At 36.2% G+C, this 19993-nt stretch overlaps 1 protein-coding gene across 1 annotated transcript; it reads left to right on the forward strand.

Annotated features, from left to right (window-relative positions):
- The first annotated feature begins 15885 nt into the window (after positions 1-15885).
- On the forward strand, positions 15886-19561 carry LOC107795861 (EIN3-binding F-box protein 2). The gene is made up of 2 exons (XM_016618564.2): positions 15886-16198; positions 16982-19561. Exons 1-2 carry the CDS (start codon positions 16174-16176, stop codon positions 18868-18870), a joined length of 1914 nt encoding a protein of 637 aa, XP_016474050.2. The 5' UTR covers positions 15886-16173; the 3' UTR covers positions 18871-19561.
- Positions 19562-19993: the final 432 nt, after the last annotated feature.

Below are 19993 nucleotides of genomic sequence, written 5' to 3' on the forward strand. Positions count from 1 at the left end.
TAAGTTGGAAGAATTGACTAAGGTTTGACTTTTGAGTAAACGGCCTCGGAATCGGTATTTTAAATTTTTAATATATTCATATGATGATTTCGGACTTGGGCGTATGTTCGGGTTGAGTATCGGACCACCCGAGAGCATTTCGGCGCTTATTATGGAAAGCTAACATTTTGAAAGTTTAAGAATTTCTTAAGTTTGATTTGAAGTGGACTTTGGTGTTATCGATGTCCGTTTGAGGTTTCGAGCCTTTGAATAGGTTCGTATCGTGATTTGTGATTTGTACGTAAAATTTGGCGTCATTCCGGAATGTTTTGGTAAGATTCGGACGCGTTCGTCGAAGTTTGGAATGTTTAAAAGTTTAAAGAAAGGTTTCGATCGTCAATTCATAATTTTGATATTTTTTAGCATGGTTTGAGGCTACGACTAAGTCCGCATCATGTTTTGGGATGTAGTGGTATGATTAGATGGGGTCCCGGGAGGCTCGGGTGCGAATCGGATTGGAAACGAATCGAGTTTGGACTTGGAAGGATGGTTGAGGCAGCTGAGATCTTGTGAAATCGCACCTGCGTAGAAAGGGTCGTAGGTGCGAGTTTGCAGAAGCGGCCAAAAGGTTCGCAGAAGTGGAGAGGAGTGAGGTTGGTTAGATCCGCAGGTACGAGGAATTTACCGCACCTGCGAGCTCGCAAGTGCGGGAAGTGGAGCGCAAAAGCGGAATGGGGCTTAGGATTAAGACGAGCAGAAGCAGAGAAAAATCCGCGAAAGCGGACTAGCAGAAGCGGAACCTTGTCTGCAAAAGCGAAGCGCTGGAGGCAGTGGGGTGTTCGCAGATGCGATGGTTGGACCACACGTGCGGGACCATAAATGCAGTCAAGTGGCAGATGTTATATTATTTACATTCCTGACAGATGTTGTATTATTATTTTACTCCTCAATAAATGCTCATGCAGTTGTGACACCGGGTTTTGGGGTATACTAGTTGATGCTTACAGTTTTGTATATGATCATCGCCTTTTATTTCTCTCATAAACTATAACTTTATACATTTCCGTGGATTTAAAAGTGTAAATTTCCTTTTCTTATAAAAATTGTGATTTTGAAAGTATTAAATTAAGTAATTAAATTGTTAAATCACAGTTGGATTGCCTGATGACGACGTTAGGCGCCATCACGACCTATAATAGATTTTGGGTTGTGACAGCTTGGTATCAGAGCGTTAGGTTAACTTAGGTCTCACGATTGCTATGATGTTCATGCGTTGTTATTACACGGTATTTGTGTAATGGTAGGGTGTTTGTTTATCTGCTGAGGCAGTGAATGACTTGAAAGGAGGATTTCTCAGTGTATGATTTAGAAGTTTAACATTTAATTCCAGCAGAGGAAAGGCAATCGGGCTATGGATGTTCAGACTTTAGTTGATGGAGTAAAGAGACTTGATATTTTTTAGCAAGGTGGAATTATCATTTTGATGCGGTGTCGTCGTCCTTGTTTGAACGCATTAAGGTTCGTCGATGTTATGTTTTTTTTTATTTGCCTTCGGGGCACAGTGTGGTGAAATAGTGTCTAAGAAACGGTTGTCAGAGATGGCGGTGTGTAGCAGTTTCAGAATCGAATAGGTGTTTCTAATGTTGATGGCTCGGGAAATATGATCTTCGAGGAGGCTTAGAGTTGGTAGCAATTTTTTAGTTCAGGTGCTACAGAGAAGGATTTTGATTTGAGGCAACATTTGGGCAGCGAAGGATGAGGAAGGACATGGCGGGAGGCATCTCACGGTGGTCAAATTACTAGCATGTCAAGTATGAAGAGCGGAGGTCGATAAGTTGATTAAAGGAGGTAGTTTAACCGAAGTGGGAGTGATAGAGTAGCATATGGATTCTGTGGTAGGAAGCCACTTGCCTTGAAGAAAGTTTAGAGCGATTTGGGAATCATGGTGGATAATGACTAAGCATATGCATTTCATTTGGGATGGGGGCTACTGGACGAAGGAAGCTTGATTATGGCAGAGGGGAGTTTGCTGGAAATGAAGAGGTGTGAAACGTGACTTCGAGTTTGGAATGTATTGTTGGACTTTTAGTTGATGTCAATGAGGAATGAACAGACTTGTACGGTTGGTGGGAAAGCATGGGCTCAGGAGTGTTTACTGATTTCGTGGTAGTTGTACCAAGTGTAGCGTCGTTGGAAGATCTCGGTAAGGAATTCCACAGGTGGGTGATCTTCTGTGTGAAGATTAACGGTTGCATGATTTTGATGAAGTTTCTGCAAAGAGTTCTACTTACTACCCGACAGAAGGTCGAATATGCGATTGTGGTGGATAATTCGGAATGTTCACGAGACATTTAACAAAAGATTTTGAGAAATTTGGCGGGTTAAAGATGCGAGATCGTGGTAATTGAGAAGAAGGAATCCTCGTGGGTTCTAGGTTTATGTAATGGTAGTTTAAAGCTAAGTGGGGGAGCCCCACCGTCTACGATTGGATCACGTGGTTGTCTGCTTGTGAGGTTCTTGATTATCTGTGTATTGGTGCGTTATTATGACTAAGGGAAGAAAACATCAGGGGTAATTCGAGCAAAACAATTGATAAATGTGTGCTATATTCTGCCTTATTGATTTATGTGCTCGTTTTGGAAAGACTCATAGTTTATGATTCTTATGGACAAGGAAAAGAATCCAGTCAGTTGCTTCTTTGAGAGGGTGTTCATATGCTCGCAGAGCATTAGAGTTTGATTATATTCGGGATTAGGTCAGAGTGGGTGACTCTCAACAACACTCTCAGTGGGTTCAAGAATTATAGTGCAATGCCTAAAGATTTCGGGTTCGTTGTATGGGTAAGGATCGAGCTATTGTAGTGGATTATGAAAGGGGCTCGGAGTGTTCCATGGTATCATCGAGTCTGCGGTGCATTATTAGAAGGAAAGGGAGAAAACGTTTCGGATTCCCGGAAGGACTTGCAGAATGGGTATAACAGTTGGAGATGCTATTGTGCGCTTGAGAAGGATATGGGATGGTTCATGGGTATTGAGACAATGTGGACTCGCGATTCGGGTCACTCGGGATGAGTGCGGATCGAGTTCGTTATGTTTTGAATGGAGTTATTATTATTTCTAAGGCAAGTCCAGAGTAAATTGAAAGAAGTTGGGTCGGTTAGTAATGGTTGAATCAGCATGATTGTGGTAATGATCAATTCCTTCGGTGTGTGAAGTTATACATGTGGTTTGTGGTTGTACGTACGGGCTTGACAGCCACCATAACTTGATTGATTTGGGATGTCCTTGTTGTTTAAATGGATTCCGGAAGAGTCATGGCGGTTTAGATCACGACTTGATATTTGTATTTTCTGTGGTTTGGGAATTCAGTTGCGTGTTGCATTGGTTCTTCTGAAATGAGCTAAGTGAAAGGTTTCTAGCCAATAAAATATTTATTCTACTAGTAGTTCACGGGTTATGATGAATTCTTGTATTCTCGCGTAGCGGCATGATAGGTGCAGTGAGCGGCATGGGAATTTAATTTGAAAGTTGAGGATCAAGGTTGCGGTTCGGTGTTGACAAGAATGTCACGAGCTCGGGTGATCCGTGAAGAATTTAGATGTTCAGAGTAAGCTGACATTATCCTAGTGTCGCCTGGGAATGGTGTTCTGTGGAAGGAGCATTGTGTATTAATTTGCGGGTTCTTGAATTGCTTTACAGATTAGTCTGGTTGGTGGTATGGATGTGCAGACTTTGTCACCTGGGGCGGAGTGTTGTGGGAGCGTATCCCACTGGTAAATTTGTATAAGTGTGACTGTTAGTCACGTGATGGTTATAATTGGAACCAAGTATGGAGATTCTGAACTGGCGTTAATGTGAGAGTTTATACCGGGGAGGCGTTCTATTCCTTGGGCTGTGGATTGTGTGAGTTTGTTCTGGATTTGACGGTCGTTCTTATGTGCCATGAATAGGGCCATTGTGGACCCTAGAAAGGTTATTATCCCAATATGGTATGATCAGAATCGGCTTGAGGTCCGTTGGTGGGTCTAATGTGAATGTGTGCTCTACATCAGGTCAGGTGTGTTTATTCGGAATTAGCATTGCTTATGGGGAAGACTTCGGGCATTGGATGTTATTCCCATCGTCAGTTGTTCCATGTAAAACTCTATTATTCCATGTGGATTGTGAGACGACTTGATTATTCGCACATGTGTTGTGATCTCGTGTAGCTTGTGGTATTATGTGAGCAGGATAGCTCTCGAGATACAAGTCATTTATTTCACCTTAGTCGTGCTTGGGTTTTGTAGCGTATGGAACTATCCGTCTCCCCAGGGTTGTATTTTTGCACTTGGCGTGCTTGTGGTCGATATTCGGATATTTTGTAGGTATGTGTATTATGGCTGGATGGGTATTCCCTTATTTACTGTTATGTGTGGATCGGGTAGCACGCCGCCACGGGTATGTTGTTTGGATCGGGTTGCATGCCGTAACGGTATTATGTTGTTTGGATCGGGTTGCACGCCGCAACAGTATCATGTGTGGATCGGGTTACACGCCGCAACAACGAGATGTTGAGTACGGTTCCCTATATCTATTCTTGTGCATTTTGTTTCTCATTCCCTCAGAAAGGTTTATAGCATCTTTTCAGTTGTTTTATTCGTTACGCGGGCTGGGTAGTTCTATTCCAGAGTTCGTTCTTCCTTATGTGTCATATTCGGGTTGTAGCTTGTTGGCGCTTCGATGGAGCTGTATGAGATTTTAGACGGTGAGTGAGGTGGCTTATTGCCCGAGTAGCGTGTACTGGGTGAGACGAGATTATTGGATCTTAAATCGGTACGATCGGATTTGTGTAAGGTCTATGAAAGAAAAAGTATCACTATTCAGTTCATAATAAGGTAATATGTTCTTGTCGAGTGGAGGATTCCCATGAGTTATTGATTTGGCGGGTGGATACGAGTTCCTGTGCATCTCTTTCATCGTTGTAGTATTATAAGGATTCAAATCAGCCTTATATGTGTTATGGGGTATACTACGGGCGTCGGATCGGTGAATTTGCAGTTGTTGTGCCCTGAGGAGGCTGCCTTGGTCAAGTGAGTATGTGGTGGATTGCGTGATGTCAACATGGGTGCATGATCATTTGTGGGTTCAGCATGTGGAGATTTATACGATGTTCGTATGTTAGAATCAGGTCTTATAGAGAAATTCGGAGGTTGGAATTTGGTTCTAAGGATTATTGACTAAATAAAAGGGAGGATCTTAAGTCTGACTCGAGTTAATGTGTTTAATTGGGTTGTGGTGGCACGGGCAGGTGCAGATGGTGTTAAATAGTGATTTTGGACAACTCTGGAGCAGTTCTTGGCACGTTCGAGGACGAACGTATGTTTAAGAGAGGGAGAATGTAACGACCCGACCGGTCGTTTTGAGCTCTAGTACGTTGTTCGGCGGTATGAGGCCTTGGGTAGATTCACTTCATGTATTATGACTTGTACGTGTGGTCGAAATTAAATTTCGGGAAGTTCAGAATTGATTTGGAAAGAAAATTCTAATTTCGGAAGCTTTAAGTTGGAAGAATTGACTAAGGTTTGACTTTTGAGTAAACGACCTCAGAATAGGGATTTGAAATTTCCAATATGTTCGTATGATAATTTTGGACTTGGGCGTATGTTCGGGTTGAGTATCGGACCACCCGAGAGCATTTCAGCTCTTATTATGGAAAGCTAACATTTTGAAAGTTTAAGAATTTCTTAAATTTGATTTGAAGTGGACTTTGGTGTTATTGATGTCTGTTTGAGGTTCCGAGCCTTGGAATCGGTTCGTATTGTGATTTGTGACTTGTACGCAAAGTTTGGCATCATTCCGGAATATTTTGGTATGATTCGGACGCGTTCGTTGAAGTTTGAAATGTTTGAAAGTTTAAAGAAAGGTTTCGATTGTCAATTCGTAATTTTGATATTGTTTGGTATGGTTTAGGCTTCGACTAAGTCCGCATCGTGTTTTGGGATGTGTTGGTATGATTGGATGGGATCGTGGTGGCCTCCGGTGCAAATCGGATTGGAAATGGCTCAAGTTTGGACTTGGAAGGATGGTTGGGGCAGCTGAGATCTGGTGCAATCACACCTGCGTAGAAAGGGCCGCAGGTGCGAGTTTGCAGAAGCAGCCAAAAGGGTCGCAGAAACGGAGGGGAGTGAGGTTGGCTGGATCCGCAGGTGCGGAGAATTTACCTCACCTGCGAGCTCGCGAGTGTGGGCAGTGGAGCGCAGAAGCGGAGAAAAAGCCGCAAAAACGGACTCGCAAAAGCGGAACCTTATCCGCAAAAGTGAAGCACTGGAGGCAGTGGGGTGTTCGCAGATGCGATGGTTGGACCGCACCTAGGGGACCGCAGATGCGGCCAAGTGGTCGCAGGTGCAATGATCGCTGGGTAGTGGTACTTTTTAATCGAGACCTAACTCTCATTTCTCTCATTTTCTCTTGGGTTGGCCGAAGTTGAGGAGCTATTTTGAGGGGGGTTTCATTGAGCAACACGAGGTAAGTAATTCTCACCTATTACAAGTAAACTACTTGGATTATATACGGATTTTTACATGGAAATTTATGGAAATTGTGGGATTTTAAGAAGAAAACCCTAGAATTGATAATTTTGGAAATGGAATTAGGAACAAATTATATATTTGAGTTCGTAATGTTATGGGTAATGTTTATCTTCAAACATTTTTAGAATCCGGACGCGTAGGCTCGAGGGTTGATTTTATTGACTTTTCGAGCGGAGTTGAGAATTGTTATAAATTGTTAAATTGTAAGCATTATGGTATATTTTGATTTTATTGCGCGTTGTTTGACTAGTTTCGGAACGTTTGGCTTGGAGTTGAGAGTTAGAGTGGTGTTGGAGCCGGTTATGAAATTTCGGAGCAAGTTAAGTCTCATGTCTAACCTTGTGAGGGGGAAAACTACCCCTAGGTGATATTTATTGTTATATGCAACTAGTTGTGGGTGCTACGTACTCACGAGGTGATGAGAGTCCGTACGTAGCTAACGCATGTTTATGTCCGGGTTGACTTAGGACTTTATCATGTGATATTTGAATTGTTTGGACTCATTTTGCTAGCTTAATTAATTGAAATTTTTTAACTGAAATTGATTTAGAAACATATAAAGATATTAGGTTGAGCCTTATCACCTTGAGTTGTTGGCGAGTTATTTGAGAAACTATAAAGATTATATTTATTTTGTGCTCATGTACTGTATTGTACGCACGTGTCTCGTAATTCGGTAACTTCTTTTCTTTTTTGTGGAGCGGGTCGAACGCCTCGACAGTACAATAGATGCATCTATGGTTTGTGCCGCTCGACCCTCAACAGTGTATACATTATTCTGGATCGGGCCGAATGACCTCGGCACAAATCGTGCATTGTATCGCTGGTAGTCCGAACATTTACGAGATTATTTTTCCACTGATGCCCGATATTTTATATGGTACTTCTGATCCGTTTATTACTAATACTTGATACATCTGAGCTGGTGAAGTAGAATACAAGACTGAGGAAATTCATACCTTAAAAGAAATATTTGGATGATTAGATAACTTACAGATCTACCCCATTATAGTTGTGTGCTTCACGTTTGCTTATTATTTTATTATATTGCTTTGTTAGACCTCTAGTAAGTATCAATGTCGACCCCTCGTCACTACTTCTCCGGGGTTAGGTTAGATACTTACTGGGTACGTGATGATTTATGTACTCATGCTGCACTTCTGCACTAAATGGTGCAGGATCTGACAGGTTCATTCGATGATCATTTTGGTGCGTAGGCGCAACTGTTGAGGAGACTTCGTGTGAGCTGCATCCCAGGCTACGCATTGCAGCCCACAGAGTCTCCATTGTACTATTTATTTTATCCTGTCTTATTTGCATTCCAGACAGATGTTGTATTATTATTGTACTCCTTAATAAATACTCATGCACTTGTGACATTGGATTTTGGAGTATACTAGTTGATGCTTACGGTTCTATATATGATCATCGCCTTTCATTTCTCTCATAAACTATAACTTTGTACATTTTCGTGGATTTAAAAGTGTAAATTTCCTTTTCTTATCAAAATTTATGATTTCGAAAGTAATAAATTGAGTAATTAAATTGATAAATCACAGTTGGCTTGCCTGACGGCGGCGTTAGGCGCCATCACGGCCTATAGTGAATTTTGGATCGTGACATATCCAATAACAAATACATTAAAGAAAACTAAAAAGTTCTTTGAATTCTATTTTTTGGCAATCTACTCATAAATTTTCAAAGAAAATTAGAAATCAACCTTCTAGTTTCGGAAGAAAAAAGAAGAAGAAGAAGAAGAAGAAAACATTGACAATATTATGGACTTTTGTGTAAATTAATGGGATTTATCCCCCAAACAATAATATTTCGTAGTTTGTTTTGTGCCCTAATTTTCTTTTCACTTACCTCTTCGAGAAGTTTCTTACGTACTTAATAGGAATTTTAATAGAGTTTTCTTATTAGATGTTATCGGGCGCAGAATATTTAACACACTTTTATGAACGCTATCATTTTTGGTGATAAGTGAAATAACTGCATTCGGTTCGATCATTCCTATCTTGAGTTTCACGTGTCCTTCCTTTAGACGATCACGTGCGATATTATATTTCACCCTATATAGATAAGTTTCTTACATACTTCATAGGAATTTTCATAAAGTTTCGCCACTTCTAAAATAGGTCTTCCTATTGTAATTTTCGTGGCAACTAGAAAAATCATAGTTTAATTTCAATTTTCGAGGCAGCTCCCTTTATCATGTCTAAACTGTTTGTCCCAAAGATAGAATTCTCTTCTATCCGTTTTAATCTATTTTTTTTTTTTTGTTCTTTTCATATATATTAATAAATTTATTTTTTTATTAATAATTAATAATAAAATTGACCATATTAACTTTAATTTTCTAAATTCTAATTTAATCCACCAATTTGTTTTTACAACATCAGCATATACTTATACACACGAAAAAATAAATATAATTATAAGTTCGTATTGCATAACTCAAAACACCACCAAAAGTCATGACAAAATAATGAGTATCGGTCATTAGGTCGTTTCCTACGAAGGTCAATCGGATCCTGTCAAAAAAACTTCTGTAAAGTCAGCATATACTAATACACACAAAAAAAAAAATATATACTTGTTTCGACCCATGCAGTGGATTTATCCAATAAATTTCGTTAAAAGCAAATTCATTGTACGTTGAGTTACTACGTACCCCTTTACCTAAGTGACTTTTATAAAATTATTGCAAAATAATATATGTCCCTCAGGAGCCCCATTTTAGCATAACATACTATTAAATTGTCTTAAATTATTCATCAATCATGTTTTTGTTGTACTAGACAAAACAAAAAGGAAATTTCTCTGCCAATAACATTTTTTTTGCTTAAGGATTAAGTGAGAAGTTTATTTTTTTAATATATATATATATATATATATATATATATATATATATATATATATATATATATAATTCTCTGATTTAAACAAGTTCAACGTTCATTAACGAATTTGGATTTTTAAGTTCGTAGTTAAGAAATAAAAGGGGGGGGGGGGGAACGTAACGTACAAAATTTGCTATCAAACTATTTTCACAAGAACAATCTCAGTTGTGTATCCATTCTTTTGTTTTTTGAAAAAGAATTAATTGCATGGCTTTCAAAAAAGAGAGAAGGAGTGATATAGAACCTTAGTCTATACATTGTTTTTTTTTTTTAATTGACTCGAACAAGTTGACATTTGGAGATAAGAAGACAAAATTATTCAATTTTTATCGCCTCTTTTGTACAATATGTAACTGTTTTATTTTTAAGATTATAAATTTTATTTTATTTTAGTTTATAAAAGGTTACATGTAAATACTTTTGATCTAATAATGTAAAATTTCTTTAAATTATTGGTGCATATTAATTTTTGTCACCTCATTCACCTAGTAGCCAAAGGTTAGCAGTTAGTTCCATGATTATCACCTATGACCCTTTTCTTTTTGCATGATATTTGTATTTTATGCAGGTTACAACTTAATCAAAATTTTGGTAGCCACTAATCTTTAAACGATAAGGACCAAAGATAAGAGTATATTAATCAAAAAACGACTAAGGGTGAATTTCATAATATAGAGAGAAAAATTTATAAATATTCTTATTCTCAAGACTTATTATTTAAATATTATTAATGTCATGTTTATCTTTTCTTTATAACGAATAGAGATATAACGTCACCGATAAAAATTGTGATGGAATGATAAATATTATTTCATCCTTTAACTTTAAAGTCCAGGGTTTAAGTCGTAGGTATAAAGTACTTTTTGGAGAACAATACTCTTAATATAGAATTTGTTGACACCAATTCAGATTTAATTAGGTCAAAATCGAAATAATGTCTTTCTTTGGTGCCCTATGTACAAAGTCCAAAAGATGAAAGCTATTTAAAGGTATCCAAATGTCAAAGGAACAAAATTCCGAGGACTTAGAAAGACACGTTTTTGGAATAAACCAAGGTTGACTACTGCTGGTTATTACTACTTGTGTTCTAAAGATTCAAACAAATTAAAGCAATTTCCAAAAGGTTCACTTAATTGAGACACGTATTTTTATCATTTCTACGTTCATTCATGCAACTTATCCCTTTGGCTCCACTAGTCATGCCTCCGTCCACTTAATTTATATGTTACGAGTTCGAACAGTGAAAATAGTCATTAATAATTGTATTGGGATAGACGACATATATCACACTTCTTGAGATATGATCATTTTCCGGACCCTACATGTATGCGGAATAACTTGTGCACCGGACTGCCCTTAAAATAATATTTCTATTTTAATTCTTTATTTAATAGGTCCGCGCTATGATTCAAATTAATCGAAGTAATAAGTATCCGATAACGAATAGCTTAAAGAAAACTAAAAAGTTCGTTGAATTCTATTTACTTTTTATTTTTTCTCTTTTTTTGGGGGGTGTGGGGGGTGGGGTGTGGGGGCAATCTACTCATAAATTTTCAAAGAAAAGTAGAAATCAACTTTCTAGTTTCGGAAGAAGAAAAAAAAAGAAGAAGAAAACATTGACAATATTATGGACTTTTGTGTAAATTAATGGGATTTTATCCCCCAAATAATATTTCTTACAAATGGAAATAATATTTTTTTTATTATTATAGCAGTGTCTTTCATAGTTTGTTTTGTGCCCTAATTTTCTTTTCACTTATCTCTTTGAGAAGTTTCTTACGTACTTCATAGGAATTTTCATAGAATTTCGCCACTTCTAAAATAGGTCTTCTATTGTAATTTTCGTGGCAACTTTAGTTCCTAGTTTAATTGTTTCGGATGTTCCTTCTACAAATATGTGGTCTTACCTATTTTACGTAAGGAGGGATTTAGTACATAAAATTTAGTTGATTTCAAAGTACTAAATATTAGGAAAATAATTAAATACCTATTTCTAAATAATAGGGATAGTTAAATTACTATTTTGTCTAATGTGAAATATATTTTTAAAGGGTAAAAAAGACGAATGACATTCCGTTAAGGGGTTTCATGCTTTTAATATAGTACTAATTTCTACGTTCGTGCATTGCACAAGATTCTTAAGTCAATAAATTATGAAAGAATTCCAAATTAAATTTTTGAAACATATTACAAAAAAGAAAGAATTGTTTTTCGTGCACATGATGTAGGAAAAATGTGATATGTAGCGATTAGACCGAATACAAATCTTTTTTCTATTTCATATTATCGGTTAAGGATTCCAAACATAGTACTATGTGAATTCTTTATAGGTATGTCTGTACTTGTCGTCTATTGAGAACGTTCTGAAATAATCAATAAAACATGGTTTGATTGACATTGTCCAAATCAAAATTTTAATATTTGGTTATTTAATAAAAGAATAATCAAGTAGATTGTTGGTATAATTACTTTACCTGAATTTTTGTGTAGGAGATGTAGCTGAAGGCCGGAGTTAAGCATACGTTTGAGTATTTACGTAAAAAAGAAATCTAAATATTATGACTCTCATCTAAGACAACAAAATTATTTAAAGTACGATAAAAATGGATTAGTTTGTTGTTTAAAAACATACCATTCATTATTCATTCTAACTTCCTCATCCATTCTCATCGGTTGATGCCGTAAATTAAACCTTCTCTGTTAATTAATATATTCCCATCTTCCTCTTTAAGTGTCCTCCTATTATAATATAGTTCCTTTGGTTGGGATGTAGAAACCGTATTCCCATTATTTTGGAGTGTGGCTTAATTTAATTTTTATATCAATATCCCTTCCAACAGACAAACAAAAATCTTTCTTAACAACCTATAAAGATGTGGATGAATTATCAGCCAACATATATAAAATTAAACATTCAACTTCGTAATTGTCAGTAGCTTTCTTTTGGTTATGTTAGAGAGCCAAAATCTAATCTATAAAATATGATACTGAAAGAGACGAAAATTACCTCTAAAAGATCCGCGTATAGATGTTTTGTGTTGCAATAGCGTGAATACAATGAAATTATTTATATAGATGCAATATGTGTTTCATGAGTGGGATATTGTTATGGGTTTGAACCTCAAAGCATATGCGATTCTACTATTGTTCAGTGTAATTGTCTAGGTACAATTAGTATAGTATTAGAACTTTACATTCGATTATAATTTTAAAAAGTTCTATCATTAGTTGGTATCAGATTTCTAAATATTAGGCAAATTTGTATTAGATATTACTATTTTATCTAATATGGAACTATCTTTTAGACAAAATATAAGGGTATAAAAGTTGATTAACATTTTAAGGATATTTTTGTCATTCAACATTTAGTGTAAAATATTCGTGCTTTTATAATAATATAGATAGATAGATAGATTCAACTTTAATCATTAATTAACAATGAAATTGATCATATTAACTTTAATTTGCTCATTGAAAATATAATAAATTATTCCTAGGCTCTTTTCTCTAAGGGTAACTTTGGAAAGAGAATTTTTTTTTATCAATTAAACAATTTTATTACCAAAGCATAAACTATGTACAGCTCAAGAGATTAAAAAACAGTCTGCTGAGCTGGACAGAAGGCCCCAACTCAGCTCTCATCTTATATCCTACCAATTTCAAGCACCTTCATCTCTACTATTCCAGTTTAAGGATAAAAATTCAGGTTTTTTAGTTTTCCCGCTACAGATAAAAACAAATACTTAAAGTAGACCAAAGGGAATACAAGTTTGCAACAAAAATAATTACTAGTAATTTCAATTTTCTTAATAGAATAAACAAGTTTAAAATGAAAAACAATATTACACAATATATATTGGTGCAAGAAAATCTTACACTACTTAAGTGCAAGAAAAGTAAGATACAATATTTAAGAGAACAAAAGAGATTTTTTATATTTGTGATAGTAAACATGTCATGAGATTTTTGTGGTCACATAAACATATCACTATGTGTGAAATAAAAAGTTTTGTTAAACTAATTCTGAATATAGTAAGGCATTGTTCTATTTGATACGAAAGGGAGGCTTGAAGTAATAGTAAAGTTATCTTTTTGTGCCCTATAAGTCACGGATTCAAGTCGTGGAAGCAGTCACTAATATTTGCATTAGATTAGACTATCTACATCATACTTCTTGAGGGTACAACCCTTTCCCGGACTCTGCATGATACTTTATGCACTGTATTTTTTTATTTATTTTTTCTGGGACATGAATAATAAGAGAGGTAAAAGTAAAATACAAAAGAACTTTTAGTGGGATTGAAAAACTACAATTTACCAAAAAAAGAAATTAAACTACACGTAAATAATATAGAATTAATTACTCATCATTAATGGTGTTATTTGCTTTCCATAGTCAAAATGGTTTCTATTTTATTATGCTCAACAGATGATAAAGCAAAAGGATAAAAAAAATTCCAAACAAAAATTGGTGACTAATAAAGAATTTAAAAGCATAAAATGAAAAATGAGTACTAGACGTGAGTGGCATCTCATGATCAAATCTTAATTAATCCAGGGTTTGTTAATTAAAACTTAAAAAGATGATTAGAGGACAAATTTTAAAAAGTTCCCATTTGCCAAGTTGCTTATCTTTCTGTCTTTTTTTCTTTTTTCTTTTTTAGAATTTCAAGGACAAGTTCATTGTACTGCAAAATGCAAGCTGTTTTTTTCAGACTGGTAAAAAACTGAAAAGCATGTAATACTTCATAATGACAAATATATTACTTGTCAATCCACGTTGCATTTTTTTTTTATGAGTTGTACTTCCAATTATTTGTTGTGCAACTTGCAAGGGAAAGACGAATTTAACGTATACACTTGTTGTTTTAAATTTTTTTATATACATTTGTAAATAATTTTTGCATTTTAGTACTTGTAATTTGGATGGTTGTTATGTATCGTATTGTATTATATTATATTGTACTGTATTATTTTGATAACTACAATGCTTAAACAAATTATATCGTTTTCTGTCGTTCCATAATGTTACATGCCATCAAGTTAAAAGATAAGCTTACAATATTATAAAGAAAAGTATGATACGAGGTAGAGTTATTATAAAAATGGTAGGATAAAAGGTAAAATATAATTATTAAATAATAATTAAGGACAAAATAAGAAGAAAAAAAAGGTAAAAACGTGTCTACACCAAATCGATTGTTACATAAAATGAAATATTTCATCATTATATAACGATAAATTTAACAGTACGATACAATAAAATTTAAGTAACAGTCAAAACAAACACTATATTTAAAATAATAATAGGTAACAATCATCCAAACATACATTGTTTGTATCAACATATTTATTTGAATTAAATGATTAGAAGAAAATAATAACCGAATCATCAGTTAAATTAGTGATTTCACTCCAAATGGATAAGTTATCTAACAATAAGTACCCTTTTAAACTACTCTCCGAATTAAATACATTCACAAGTTATTTTTTTCCAAATTTGAGTTATATTTATCACTTTCCATAGTCTAATCTGATTACCTAATTTCTGAATGAGTTTAAATTATATACACCATAAAAAAAATTACGAGAACATAATCTGTAGGAGGTCGAGATTCTCGACTCGAGAATCAGGGTAGAAGTTTTTTTTTTCTTGTTTCCCACACGGTGTCCGGTACCCACATTGGGGCCCGATTAAATCCAAATTCGCGCCGGAAAGTCCCATATTTGGGGGTAAAGCGCTCCCTAACAAAGGCGACTCCATACCCAGGGACTCGAACCTGAGACCTCTGGTTAAGGATGAAGGAGTACTTACCACTCCACCACAATCCTTTCTGGTTAGGGTAGAAGGTTAGTAGGTTGTCTGAGTGTATCTCTTTTCTATTCCCGTAGTGTCAATACTATTCTAGTATTTTCTTATACTTATACCTTTAGTATTACCAATTAATTCTTTTGCTTTAGTTTTCTTATCATTTGATCTTGTTGTTGTCACTGTTTATTGTTTATGCTTCATTTTTTCTTCTTGCGATGAACCGAGGATATATCGAAAACAGCCTCTATACCTTCACAATGTAGGGATACGACCTGGTATAAACTGCCCTCTCTAAACTCTACCTGTAAAATTATAGTGAATTTATTATTATGGTATGAAATAACCTCTCTACCCTTCCGGAAGAGGGGTAAAGCTACATACATCTTTACCTTCTTTCTAAATTTTTTTTTTTACTCGTAGAGAGAAACTAAAAAAATGATTTAAAATAAAATAAAAAGACGGATGCAATAAGTAACCGGTAAGTGGACGGTAGTTAGCTGGTTTGAGGTACACAGTACGACCACAAGTGGCTTAGCTCTGAAGAATAACCGGAAATACCGGTTTTAGGGAATGATTCATTGAACTAACCAAATACATTTAATTTGTAAAAAATAACTAAATTCATATCATATACTACTAAATTTTATTTTATATATATAATGTGCCCACATACCTATTATGAAACCAAGAACCATTCTTTCCTTTTTTTCCTTCACTATCTGACCTTAAATTCTCTCTTTTTTCCCCTACTTTTGGTGGGGTTAGCAGTTTTCTTGAAAAATTTGGATTTTTTCAACTGGAATGCAAATATTGGCTAAAGATCAAATCTGGGTTGTGTTTTTCTTGGTTCAAAATCTGATCTTTTTTGCTCTATTTTGTGGATTTTTTTATTCTGAAGAACAGCAGCAGCTATGCCTACTCTTGTTAATTACAGTGGTAAGTTCCATTTTCCTGCTTTTAAGTTCTTGATTTGTTTATTTTTTTGAATTAATTCAGTATCTTAGTTAAGGCTGATTTAATATTTATTATGAATAGAGACTATAATTCTGTATAGGTGCATGATTATTGAGATAAATATGAGCATTTATTTACTGTAAATGACGAAAAAGGGAAACTGAATCTATATTTAAAGATGGTAATTTTAATGAAGAAACTGAAAAAAAACAAAATACTAACTGTTTTGGTCTTTTAGGTTTACCAATGATTTATTTAGAATGAATAGAGTCTATAAATCTGTATAGGTGCATGATTGTTGAGATGAACATGAGCATTAATTTACTGAAATAGACAATAAAGGAAAAAAGTACAAAAAAAAAAAAAAAATTCTTTGTTTGGCTTGTAATCTGAAGCTATATTTAAAGATAGGTAATTACTTAAGAAAATTGTGGATAAACATTAGTACTGTTTTAGTCTTTGCACCTAGAATTGTTTTAACTATCTGATCTGAAAATATGTACCTATTAGGTAGATCTACAGCTTCAATTCACATGTGATAATTGTTTATCTGTTCATTTTTTGCAAATAACATAACTTGGTCGTACTTGAAATTTAAATGAAAGTTTGCAAAAAAATGGATTTGACTGCATATTTGCCAATTTTTTTTTTAGAGAAATTTTAGTAAGCTATATTGCATATAAAACAAAGAAATGTTAGTATGCTATAGCATGTTGATTTGAGGGAAAATACAGCTAATGATGTTTTTTGCTCTTTGGATTTCAGGTGATGATGAGTTCTATTCTGGTGGACCATTTTGTTCTGCTGAAGTTTACTGCCCTCCTAGGAAGAGGGTGCGCATTAGTGGCCCATTTGTTGTTGAAGACCGGTCAAAGGATCCATCTCTCGAAATTCTTCCTGATGAATGCCTATTTGAGATCCTCAGACGATTGCCAGGAGGCCGTGAAAGGAGTGCAGCAGCTTGTGTTTCTAAGCGTTGGCTTATGCTGTTGAGTAGCGTGCGGAACTCCGAAATTTGCAGGAGCAAGAGCCAGAACAATCTGTCAAGTGTAGAGGAAGTAAATGGGGATTCAAATGACACGACAATGATCTATAAAGATGAAGATCTTGAAGTAGAATGTGATGGATACCTTACTAGGTGTGTGGAAGGGAAGAAAGCTACTGATGTTAGACTTGCTGCGATTGCAGTTGGAACTTCTAGCCGTGGGGGACTAGGAAAGCTTTCTGTCCGCGGGAGTAACTCAGTTCGTGGTATTACTAATGTTGGTCTATCCGCAATTGCACATGGTTGCCCTTCTCTTAGGGTCCTATCGTTGTGGAATGTTCCTTCTATTGGAGATGAAGGTCTCTTTGAGATTGCAAGGGAATGCAATTCATTAGAAAAGTTGGATCTAAGCCAATGCCCTTCAATTTCCAACAAGGGACTTGTTGCAATAGCAGAGAATTGCCTGAGCTTGACTTCTTTGACAATTGAATCTTGTGCGAGTATCGGAAATGAGGGATTACAAGCTATTGGAAGATGTTGCACCAAATTACAGTCTCTTACCATTAAGGACTGCCCTCTTGTTGGGGATCAGGGAGTCGCTAGTCTTCTGTCATCAGGTGCTACAATGTTGACAAAAGTGAAACTACATGGTCTAAACATCACGGATTTCTCGCTTGCTGTTATTGGTCACTATGGCAAGATGATTGCCAATCTTAATCTTAGTTCACTCCGAAATGTGAGTCAGAAGGGATTTTGGGTCATGGGTAATGCTAAGGGTCTCCAGTCTCTGGTTTCTTTGACGATCACCTTATGCAAGGGAGCCACGGATGTTGGTCTTGAAGCAGTAGGAAAGGGATGCCCAAATCTAAAGCATATGTGCATTCGCAAGTGTTGCTTTGTTTCTGACGGTGGACTGGTGGCTTTTGCCAAAGCTTCTGGATCTTTTGAGAGCTTACACTTGGAGGAATGCAACAGGATTACCCAAACGGGTATCCTTAATACAGTTTCAAACTGCAGGAAATTAAAATCCCTTTCCCTAGTGAAATGCATGGGAATCAAGGATCTAGCTCTACAAACTTCCTTGCGGTTGCCATGTGAATCTCTTCGGTCCTTGTCTATCCGAAGCTGTCCAGGATTCGGGAGTACTAGCTTAGCTATGGTCGGTAAGCTCTGCCCCAAGCTGCATCAATTAGATCTCAGTGGGCTTTGTGGAATAACGGATGCTGGTCTTCTCCCGCTGTTGGAGAGCTGTGAAGCAGGACTTGTTAAAGTGAATCTTAGCGACTGCCTGAACTTGACAGATCAAGTGGTACTCTCATTGGCTAGGCTACATGGTGAGACCCTGGAATTGCTGAATCTTGATGGATGCAGGAAGGTTACCGACGAAAGTTTGATGGCAATTGCGGATAATTGCCCATTACTTAATGATCTCGATGTTTCTACGTGTGCAATAACTGATTCTGGTGTTGCTGGTTTATCCTGTGGAGTGCAAGTGAATTTGCAGGTCCTTTCCTTATCAGGTTGCTCGATGGTGTCAAACAAGAGCGTTCCTTATCTTAAGAAGTTGGGGGAGAATCTACTTGGTTTGAATCTTCAACATTGCTCCGTTAGTTGCAGCGCAGTTGAGCTTCTTGTGGAGGATTTGTGGAGATGTGATATTCTCTCCTAAACCAAATGAGCAGAAGGAAATGCATCGAAAGGGGTTTGGAAGAAGAAGCAGAAGCTATTTGGTTCATTCAGCTTCTAGCGAGACAGAAGCACACATGAGTGTTGTTTTTCAGCCCGTGTATTCGCGGCCATCTGATACTTCAGTGTCTCGGTTGTTTTCCGGGAGGCTATGGCAAACCACTTTTTTCCAGGCTTCATCAAGTAAAGCCTGTTTCCGACGTTTTTGGTCTCACATTTTATGGAGACTGCCTCTATCGCGCCATGGTTTCCTGAGAATACAGTCACCGAGCACTGACTTCAAAATTTTCACTCATGTTGCTCCTTGTAAAGCTACGCGGCTTGAACCATTCAGCTAAAACTTCTGTGGACGGATTCGTTATGCCTTTGCCTCCTTGATGTTCTACATTGCAGAATCAGACAGTGTTTTCGTAGTCTATCATGTTAAGAGAGTTTTTAGTGTTCATTGTAAGTATCTACTTTGTGTATTAGGCTTTAATTGCTTTGTGCAATTCTGTAGTATGTTGCCTGTTATTCAGGGGCTTGGCCTTACAACCTACCTAGGTTGTTTTTTTCCTTACCAAGTCCTAGTTTTTGATAGGATTATCAGTCCTATTTTTAGCAGGTTTCCAACATTTTCAGATTTGTACACTGCAACTATGTTTTATATAATGAAAGTGGTAGTTTGTTTTGAATTGTGTTTGTCTGTCAGTTGTTCATTTTTCATCAGTCCTTTAATATTAGCCATGTGATGCTCTATCAACACTAAGTAGGCGTTTGGACATACAAATTGTAATTTTTGAAAAAAGTAATATTTGGAGTTAAAAGTTGAAAATTGATATTTGAAATTTGAAATTATGTTTGATCATTCATTTTACTTGAAAATTATTGCAGATTTGTGAGTGGAGAAAACAAACAAGAATAACAACCTAGTATAATCCCACTAGTGTTGTTTTCGTTAGACCTTCAGTTCTCTCCCTCCAAGAACTCTCCACCTTGCTCTTGGGGTGACTCGAACTCACAACCTCTTAGTTGGAAGTGGAGGGTGTTCACCTTTAGAGCAACCCACTCTTGTCTGAGTGGAGAAAACAAAATTTCCGAAAATTTTGAAGTTTTTGAAAAACTCA

The sequence above is a fragment of the Nicotiana tabacum genome, chromosome 21 (assembly GCF_000715075.1).
Source record: "Nicotiana tabacum cultivar K326 chromosome 21, ASM71507v2, whole genome shotgun sequence".
NCBI lineage: Eukaryota > Viridiplantae > Streptophyta > Magnoliopsida > Solanales > Solanaceae > Nicotiana > Nicotiana tabacum.